Source organism: Haliotis asinina, chromosome 3 (assembly GCF_037392515.1).
Source record: "Haliotis asinina isolate JCU_RB_2024 chromosome 3, JCU_Hal_asi_v2, whole genome shotgun sequence".
Classification (NCBI taxonomy): Eukaryota; Metazoa; Mollusca; class Gastropoda; order Lepetellida; family Haliotidae; genus Haliotis; species Haliotis asinina.
The window spans coordinates 53,332,740-53,343,359 of record NC_090282.1 but is presented as its reverse complement, the minus strand read 5'-3'; the positions used below and the strand labels follow the sequence as shown (position 1 = coordinate 53,343,359).

Below are 10,620 nucleotides of genomic sequence, written 5' to 3'. Positions count from 1 at the left end.
ACCGTGTCAATTCAGTCCGCGACAACATTTGTACTTATCTGAATTCATACTGATGTTAATCAATGTGGATTCCATTCAAAGTGACAATGATCATGAACAGACCAAAATGACTTGGTGCTTTTGTGTTGAAATAAATTTCTTTACTTCTTTACTTCTTTAACTCATATTATATAATGTTGGATCTTTGGATAAATTGCACGTGAGCAGAAATAAACGTGATAAAATTGAAGTCAAACAGATAAGGTGACCATATGTGGGGATCTTTAGAACAATGTAACGTAACATTTTACTGTTGAAATGCACGTATATTTGAAAAAGAAAATCAGCATCGCTTTGAACCGTTCGAAAAAGGTCTGATCAGCGTCTCCTTTTACCTTCTGAAGTTGAACATAAAGCTGAGAGGGATTCAATGTCTCCTTGGACCGTTTCACGTAGAACATAAAGATTACACTTGTAGTAAAACATCAAATCGCACAAGAACTGGTAAAACATTGGTTAACAAAACGTCTTTTTGTGTTACAATCAAAGATTACAGAAGGAATCTCCACTGTCATCATACGAGATATTTCCTTGATTCGGCGAAGGTAACCCAGTGATAGATGAGCTATTAGGAGTCGGTGTCGGTGTCTACATTGTTTGTATGCGGCTCATAACCATGGACATCATTTTGTACTGATGCTCCCTTTCTTCTCTTTTCTGTTGCATTTCCATCTCCAGCCGTATTCGTTCCAGGTCTATCTTCCGCATCTCCACGTCCAGCTTCTTCTGTTCTAACGATATAAATTTCTCATCTTTGTTTTCGTTGCTAGTTGCAAATCCCTCCATCACTGCTGTTAGTGCTGTCTGCTTTCGGGTCCTCTTCACTCTCTTACTTCCTGTCTCGCTTTTGTCAAATGATCTCTTTCGGTTTTCCTCCTTTCCATCATTCGTTTCTTCTTTCTTCTCATTCTTCCCATCTTTCTTTCCATCTGTTTTCCCATCTTTCTTTCCATCTGTCTTCCAATCTTTCCTCTTGCTTGCAGACAGAGCATCAACAGGCATGTGTTGAGAATTTACACAGTCAGCACTGGTGCTGGGAATGGGGTCAGCAACTAACTTTTCAGTTTCGCCACTGTGCCTTATGTCCGATATGTCAGACATGTCAGCTGACTTGGCGTCAAACGTCCTCCTCTCTTCCTCATCTGAGGAATCATCAGTTTGATTATCCCTTAACTGGGAACTCTCAATTATTTTTAAAGGTGACGACAGAGGTCTTCCACCCAGGATTTGATTCAATTCATCAAAATAGCGGCATACATGCCTCCCTTTCCACTCCACTTGTCGTCAGTAAGGTCTTGCTTTGACGATATTGCCTCTTCAGCGTATGAATCTTTGTCTTGCATTGCTCGGGGGTTTTGTCATAGCCCATTTCCTTTAGGGCGTCACACAAATCTTGATACAATTTTCTGTTGTTCACTTTCGCATCATCCATTTGATCTTCAATATTGTTATCCCCCCATAATGAAATAAGGGCTGTTGTTTCAGCATTTGTACATCTACTACCTCTTTTCTTTGATGTGTTTGGCATTTTACCATCAGCACTACTCTCATCCTTCTAACAGTGTGATGAACAGTGCTGTGGGGTATTGTCAACAGTGTCTAGACATTCACAAATAAGTATACTCATGGAAAAATTTAAGGGAACGCGTGAAATAGCCGTGACTTTTAATCTTTGAAACAGTAAGAGAAAAGATCATACAGATGAAAAGGCTTATGTCAAGTGATGAAAATCAATATCGAATGTGTCCCCCATGTCTCTGGAGAACTGCTTGGCATCGTCGTGGCATGCTGCGAATGAGTGTACGGATGGTACCAATCGGAATTCTACGCTATTCTTCCTGGACAGCCACGAAAAGTTCATCCAAATTGTTGGGTTGAACAGGTCTGTCCCGAGCATTGCGGCCAAGAACATCCCAAAGATGTTCGATGGGGTTAAGATCAGGACTTTTACCCGGCCATTGCAACACCCGGACACCTGCAGCCCTCAGTCTGTCCCGACAAACATGAGCGATGTGAGGGCGGACATTGTCATGCTGGAACTCGAACATTCGACTTGCTGTACGCGCAAAAGGGATCACAGTCGGGTTCAAGATCTCATCACGATATCGTACACCTGTTATCCTGCCATCAAGACGCACAAGATCTGTTTTGTGGTTAAAGGGAAACCCGCCCCACACCATAACAGAGCCCCTCCAAAATGATCATGCTGTTTAATGGTGCAGGCACTGTGACGTTCCCCAACGCGTCTCCAAACTCGAATTCGACCGTCATTATGGTCAAGTGTGTACCTGCTCTCATCACTAAACATGGTGTTTCTCCATTGACGTACGGTTCTTCATCCACGGTTCCGTGCCCACTGCAGTCTCAAGCGCTTGTGTTGCTCAGTCATGTTGATTCTAGCCAATGGACTGAGGCTTTTTAGACCAGCCGATTTAAGACGATTACGCACTGTACATGAACAAATTCTGACGTTTGTTCTTCGCCTGAATTCCGTATTGATTTTGGAGGATGATTTGAACCTGTCTCGCAGAGCAATAAGGAGTAGGGTCCGGTCATCCCGTGGGGTGGTTTTCTTTTTCCGTCCCCGACCACGCCTCATTTTGACGTCACCAGTCGCTCTACAGAGATTCCAAAGTCTGGATATCACGCTAAAAGATTTGTGAAAAGTTGTTGCAACCTGTCCTAATGAGCTTCCACCATTAACCATGAAAGTTGCCTCCCATTTCTGTGCCAAAGTTAAGTACTGTCTCACCATGTTAACAATGTTTTTAACCGTTGTGTTTGACAGTGCACATACACGTCACGTGTAAATCTAAGTGCATGTAACTTTAGGAGCATGTAGTGCACATGCATGGAAAGCATTATGGTGAGTTTGAGTGAACTGCTCTTCACGAAAACGATAATACACGACGCTGAAGTTAGTAAACAGAAATATTGAATTGCCCAAAGAAACATGCGTTCCCATAAATTTTTCCATGAGTATATGATGCAATAGCCGTACGCTATAAATAGAACGAGACCTTGGAAACATTGATATATACACGTGCAAATTTGCAATGAGTTCATGCACCCAAAATGCACTCCGAGCAGAAATACTTATTTGCAAAAACACTTTTGCACCTACCCCTGACTTGATGCAATTTTTCTCACTATGCAGTTTTGCATGTATGTGCAATTGCGTTCATGGACCCATTTTGCACATGTGTGTAAATATACATATGTCTGTATTTTTGCACAATACAGCTCATAGGCTCGCTAAATGCTATGTATGTTATTCCTACTGCAGAATATTAACCATCCAAAAACACACACACGTGATAACCTACATTAATGAACCAAATAATCCAAAGCAGTAGATTAGAATAACTTGTATACAGAAGGGGGAAAAATCTCAACGAGTATGCCATGCAGTCATATATCCCTATCATAATCATGTTTTGTGAAGTTTACACAAACTGCCATTACAGCGCAGTGCCTTGGGAAATCAACAGAATAGCTTTAGAAAAGCAAGTATGTCTCCCTCCTCAGCTGACAACTCCTCAAAGTTTTTCATTGAAAAAGTTTCACATGGCCAGTCTTCCTGAATGACAATAGAAGCCCACTTCGTGCTGGCACCGTTGGTGATTTCCTACATCAAAACTCCTCGCCCCGTCAGGAGTCAAGATATCAATCCCATGTAACATGTTTGTGACATTATGGCTTGCCGAATACTCCTGAGAGGTGTTTCGGTACATGATCATGACATTGCCCTCAATCAAGAATCAAACGTCAAATTCAACGTAAGATCTGTGGACGTTATTACAGCTGAAAGACATTACACCACGTATTGACATTGTTCTCTGTGTTTGATGCGTATGTGACTTGCTGAGGACTGTATGCCAGAATCATTAGAATGACCGCACGTGTTGCCATACAACTACACTTATTAGAATCAGAAAATAAGTCAGTTTATTTGTCTTGTGTGCCGCTATAATTAAACTGCGGTTTTTCGTTCTTTTTGCGTATACATTTGCCTTTTTATTATTCCCAGAGTGTAAATATATCCGGTATAGCTTAAATTGAGTCTAAGACCTTTTCCTTTTCAGTATCAACATATATCCATGTTCAACATCATACTAATGTGGATATAGGGTGTACGTTTTTATTCTTTGAAAGGTCTTGATTGTTTGAATAATATTTACATGGGAAATTGACTCAGTAAGCGTACTATACCACATTTTGAACCTCTACTATGGAATCCGAGAAGGGACATTGTCGCGGTGTCGCGGTGTCGCGATGTCGCGTGTCGCGTGTCGCGTTGTGAATAACATTTTCTCTGTTCCTCCAAAGTGCGACACGCGACATAGTGAAAATTTTCAAGGTCATAATATGTCCCGTTGTCGCATTGTCGCCCTATTTACGATGTATAAAGAAAAAACTAAACATTTACTAAAACGCAACAATGCGACATATTGAAATGTTACACTCTAGTTCACACTTCAATGGTCTTTTTGCTACTTTCTTGAACTTAATGCAAATCTTCATTGTTGGTTTGAAAATTATTTTATATATAAATGTATTTAGCCAATGAATTGTGTTTTAGCAGCAAGACAATTATCTGCGCAACTTTTCATCGTAATCACGGCAAACGGTTGCCTTGTCATTGAAGGCGGGGCATTTTGCTGTGCAGATTAATGTCTCTTAGTCACACCAGATAACTACTATCATAAGTTCGAATCCCAGCACCATACACATTAATCGCTTTGGACATTTCGCCGATATCAAGATGACAGGTTGTGAGAAACTGAAATACTGTTAAAATTCAAGCCACATCAGCAGAAACATCAGGTGATGTTTGGGTCACTATGTTCCATAATGTGGTTCCTGACACAGTTTCATGTTACAGTCCTGTCCGACGCTGATGAGTTTGTTCGAGATCTGCCTCTGTTCACCCAGCGGTGGATGGATACCAAGTAGAATGAACAATCACTTAACCACCAACACCTCGACAGTTTAGGTCGGCTTTGAACGTGGTAATGGGAAAACGCCATACAACTTGACTGTTATCATTGTGATATACTATCTCAAGAAATAAACGCATAGACGAGAAATCTGTTGCGAAAATTTTCAAACATGTATAACTCGTCCATAAACAGACTTTAGTACATGAAAGTTTACATGAGTAATGAGTGCATGAGCTTAGAGGAAGATAATGTCTATAAAACAAAGAATATACTTCTAGATAGAGAAGACGTTGAGCGCGATGAAGACGACGTAGACTCTGACGTCGGGTTTTCTGGCTCTCAAACGAATCTCTTTCAACCTGTTCCGTGCAGTTTGACCTGACATCCTCTGAAGCCCAGGTGCCCTGGTGCTGGGATTCGAACTTATGATAATAGTTATCTGGTGTGACTAAGAGACTAACTCTTCACAGCAAACCGCCCCGCCTTGAATGACAGGGGCACAGTGTGCCGTGATTACAATGAATAGTTGCGCTAATAATTCGTTTTGCTGCTAAAACACACTTGACTGGCTAAATACATTTGCAATATGTAAAACAATAAAGCAACAAAGAACGATTTGCATTAACTTCAAGAAGAGAAGGCCCATTGCCATTTCGATCACTACTTCATTTTAAAAACCGTTGGAGGTAACGAAAGACCAGTGAAGTCTGGAATAGAGTATAACATTTTCTGTGCATGCGTAGATTAATTGACTTTCTACACATGCGCATCGGCAACACAAAAATGCGACAATGCGACATATATTTTGTTGCATTATCACGTGTTAGTCAATTTGTTAAATGCATACTATGGTCAATATTTTAACAAAGAGCAACATTGCGACATTTTGATGAAATGTCAAATTGTCGCGTCTCGTTTTAGTGAATTCTTACATATCTTAGATAGGGCGACAATGCGACAACGAGATATCTTTTGACCTTGAAAAGTGTCACTATGTCGCTTGTCGCACTTTGGAGCAACAGAGAATGTTATTCAAAACACGACATCGCGACAGTGCGACAAATGGGCGAAATGTCGCGTTGTCGCATTGTAGCATTCTCGCGCTTTTTGCCTCATTTTGCTTGTTTTTGAGAGGGCGACAACGCGACAATGCGACAATGCGACAACGCTACATTGTCCCTTCTCGGATTCCATACTCTACACAAGTATTAGAAGATCACACGTAGCCATTACTGCAACATGTGCTTTAGTTCCTGTGATGTACAATATTCAATACGTTGGGACAAATATTGCAGTTTCATATGAACAAGTTAATAAACAGCGATTTATTTCAACCTTATATGTAATAAGTATTAGTGAAAATGATTTTATATTTTATGAAATGCATAGGCACACATGTTTAAAGGAATTGTCTTGTTCATTGCATTGGTTTGTGTCGTTTTTGTAGACAAAACAATTATGGAAACTGATTGACCATTGTTTTCGATAATAAAGTCAGTTCGAATTCGATTAAAACATATTTTGATGGCAGAATATCTAACTCAAACAATATATTTAGGGAAATTGTTTGAAAATATGTAAACCAGGTCATTTCTTAATTTGGACAAACCTAACGTCCATATTCTAATAATTCCATACTGAAAAAACGATCTCTTTGTACCTTTCACTGCATATTTCTGAAGCAAAATAATTACATAATAATGTATACAATCATAGGGACAAAAGGTTATATCCTAAATGAATATTCAATGAATATTCAAGTGTTAAATTTTCATTTACGCTAAATTGATGACAGACAGGTGTGCGTGTGACTCACAATATGATACGTAGTAAAACCGTCTAATTGTTGATAGCCGTATGCAGATCCAGGACTACGTGAGCGCAATTCTCGCACAACAATCACTTTTCAAACCTTACGAAAATTTTACGCCTGAAAAAAAAGGTCGGCATCCAGGGGGTTAAGATGACCGCACGTGTTGTCATACAACTACACTTATCAGAATCAGAAAACGAGTCAGTTGATTTGTTTTGTATGCCGTTATAAATAAACTACGGGTTTTCGTTCTTTTTGCGTTTACATTTGCCTTTTTATTATTCCCTGAGTGGCTGTATATATGGTATAGTTTAAATTGAGTCTAAGACCTATTCCTTTGACCAGTATGGTCATTTCACTATGAAAAAAATGAGGGTGTTGCGATACTTCTTTCTACGTGTATATGGGACACGGACACCGCTCTAATGTGTTTTCCCAATTCTTTCAATATTATCAGGAACCTAGGACATGCGAGTAACATCCATCCAAATGACAGAAATGTTTGAGGGTAATTTCTAAGTATCGCTACATTTTCAGAGCATAAATAAGTGGTATGACATGAGGCCGATTTGGTCACTTTTGTGATACCATTTTGGCTAAGGGCCGTTTAGCTAAATCCCAATAAGTGCAGCGGTGTGTGGAGCTTGTGATACAACTTAAGATGGCGTTGTAAATGCTCACTTTGTGTTGACAAGTGAACCAAGAATACGAATTTAGGCTATTATTTGTCTTTGCTTGCAATGCCTTCACACGGTGTTACGAAGGAGCGTTACAGAAGGTAGCCTTTCCATTTTTGGTTTCTGTTCCATAGGTTTGTGTGTTTCCACGGTTGCTGTCGTGAACGTGGATTGAAATTGGGTTGAACTGAACTGCTCATAGTCATAAGCTTCATACAAGACTCGCACATTGTCCTACTACTGATAATCAGTCAATAGTTGGTATGTTTTCCACCCGTAGCTCCCACCACAATCAAAACCAAAATTACAAACTGGCATGCATACCTCACCTAAATATACATTCAATAAACTAGAGCAGGTATGAAAAATGAACTTATTTCAGTGTTGGAATATTACACCAGGGAAGGACTCCCCAGGAGCAAACGTACTATACTGGCTAGCGACCAGTTATCGCCATTTTTAGTGGTTTTTAATGATTTGCTCCATTATCTTCACGGAATGAAATAAAATTTATCTTGATAATAGATCAGCTATTCACCGCTGTTTTCTGCTTGTTTACTGTTGTCGATCGTGTTTCTCCAAAACGCGGTCAACAGGAAGTGCGTTAGTGTAGATTGTGCTTTCCCTGCAACTAACAAGACCAATTATCGCCATTTCTGAAGGTTTTTTTTATTCACTTAATTTGACATAAACTTAAAAATAAAAATATTGTGTTTCAAACCTTGACATATTGAAGAAATTTCATAACTGGAATCTGTTTTTAAAAAAGAAGCTTAAAAGAACAAAACTCACTTTCATTGTGAATGTTTATGGATGCTGATATAAGCTGACGGGACTGTGGAGATGTCACCGCGGGGTTGAAGTTACCAAACTTGACATTTTGAGTAGCTGTTTGCAGTTTTGGCAGTGTTTGTTTTCTCGGGTGAAAAATTAAAGATAAAGGTGAAAATTTACTCTCATAATTTGTCAGTATCGTCTGCATGGTATCTTTCGAGTCCATAAAACAGAGGTGGAAATTCGGGTCAATTCAGAGTTAAGTGATTGACATTTGGCATTATGGGTATGTTCAGACACATTAAAATCTGCACTTTTTGTGGACTGAATTGTCAAGTTGAACATTATAGATTCACAACACATCCAGGATGATTTTCATTCAATTCTTATCATTTATGAAATTTCATGCCAACACACTAATGGTCATGTGACAGCCCCCTGATGTGTTTGGGTCTCTCTTCCGAGGGATTCATATTTGTAACATACAATGTGAAATACTCAAAGTAATTTAAACTCTTGTAACCTATCGGGTTTTTTTATGTGTCAGTATGTGAAATACTACGGAAGTACAAGTAAAGCTGTCTGCGCAAGCACTACAGCCAGGTGTTGGCAATAATTGGTACACGGCAATAACTGGTCACTATCCAGTAGTGTTCTCAGTCCAACTTGAACCATATGTTTCTTGGATTGCTCCATAAGCAGGACTGAACTTAAGGTCCAAACCATCAGGTACCAATATGAAAAATTTCTGTGTAACTCAAGACATATGTCTAATTCAGAATTTTCAATCGATTCCAAACCAGTCCCAATTAGACAGAGTGCACGTGAAAAGTGGTGCGTACAGGTGGAACTCTTTTCCGAAAAAGAAACAAATACAATGAACACTGTACAACCATTTAGTGATAAATGGGGACCCAATGGTCAACTGCAATATTTGGGTCTTTTTGTAGCCCCGTACCACAATGCAGTTGTAGAGCTACTGCAGTCAATGAAGTTGAATGAAGCTATATCTTGCCTCAAACAAATGAAAGTCAAGGATTGGTGCATGGTTAGAAAAATAATGCAAGCATTAGTGGCATTTGTAGCTATTAATTTTTTTGTTTTATCAAATGGTAGTCAGGTCTTGAGAGGCCTGTTGGTTGCCTGAGATTTCATTTCTTCACAGTACTTGACACATCCATAATTGTAAATAAAATTGTGAATGTAAAAAGACTATGTTATTATGAAATCCGATTAATATGACATGTAATTAACACATTTGTAAAAAAATATTTTTGGAACTTTGATAGTGTTTCAGTGAGAGGATGAGACTTACAAAAGCCAGGTAATATTTACCAAAGGAGAGAAATCTATTGTATCAGGGTAAAATATATCATCCATTCCACAGGAGATAAATATTGCAACCCACAGACATAAAAACATGTCATGTGTACAAGTATCACATCTGCCTAATTACATACTGTGGCAGAGACAGGACTTGGGTGCACAAGTGATAAATCAGTTTATTTGTGTTATATTCAAATTGCATGTGGTCAATGATTGAAGCTGTGTATTTCATGTTGTCATTAGCAGACAGGCAGGCAGGCAGACATATAGTAGTCAATAAACAAGACATTGAGCTTTCTCTGTGACAGAGGCTGTTTACCACAATCAACAAGTTTGTTTATGTAACGAATGGAGTATTACATGTTTGTGTACACAACCAAGATTAGACTACTGCTGACCTCATAATCTGGGCATGCATACTGTTTCAAGCTCCGTGAACCTATTCACTGTGCATGCATTTTGGGTGCAGCGCAGCACATCTGTTGAAACCACTTTTCAACCAGCACTGGGGGAAATTTAGTAAATCATTTGAACTCAGATTTCGCAGGCTTTTTTATCATTGCGTTATTTTTTCAATGTTATAGGTTGAATTGGCATTTTTGATGATTTGTTTTGGTAAGGCATACCGAAACGTATCAGAATCTGCAAAGTTGTATTTTACCTTGCATGTGACCTTTAAAATAATGTCAAAAGTCAAGTGTTCTCTCCCACTGTTTTATCAACAAATACACATTGAAATCAGTGTATTCTGATTCTGTTTCAGGAGTAGGTCACGGTCACCTTATCAAAGGCTCCATCCTTTTAAAACTTCAAGGTACACTGATGCTCGAGCAAAATCTAGTGGACGTTTTGGTTATTCTCACGAGTCTCAAAGGTTCCTTTCCAGCAGAAAGTTCTCATCCTCACCTCACAGATCAACTAGAGGCCACAGAGAGAGATCCAAACATGGACATAGCCCTCATGTCTCAAACAGATATAAATCAAGGTCAGAATGCGTCTTTTTGCTGTTTGGATGACCTTCAGGGATGGTTGGATATCAGACTTATAT

General features: G+C 39.2%; 2 protein-coding genes across 2 annotated transcripts in view; one reads left to right on the top strand and one right to left on the bottom strand.

Moving 5' to 3' along the window:
* Positions 1–627: 627 nt before the first annotated feature.
* Positions 628–1,471, bottom strand: LOC137278913 (uncharacterized). The gene is made up of 2 exons (XM_067811412.1): positions 1,297–1,471; positions 628–1,181 (listed from the first exon to the last, which is right to left on the bottom strand). Exons 1-2 carry the CDS (start codon positions 1,469–1,471, stop codon positions 628–630), a joined length of 729 nt encoding a protein of 242 aa, XP_067667513.1.
* A 5,959-nt stretch (positions 1,472–7,430) lies between these two features.
* The window catches only part of LOC137278158 (uncharacterized), a 63,856-nt gene continuing 60,666 nt past the window's right edge, over positions 7,431–10,620 (top strand). Inside the window, exons 1-2 of the mRNA XM_067810331.1 lie at positions 7,431–7,573; positions 10,336–10,557. Coding sequence (XP_067666432.1) covers positions 7,536–7,573; positions 10,336–10,557 — 260 coding nt within the window. The 5' untranslated portion in view covers positions 7,431–7,535. The remainder of the gene's footprint in view (positions 7,574–10,335; positions 10,558–10,620) is intronic.

What these genes read in the sequence shown, in the direction of transcription:
- LOC137278913 (XM_067811412.1), bottom strand. Translation starts at nt 1,471, where the DNA reads ATGGATGATGCGAAAGTGAACAACAGAAAATTGTATCAAGATTTGTGT. An exon ending in TGGAGTGGAAAGGGAGGCAT is followed by an intron (nt 1,182 to 1,296) that starts GTATGCCGCTAT and finishes ATGATTCCTCAG; the next exon opens with ATGAGGAAGAGAGGAGGACG.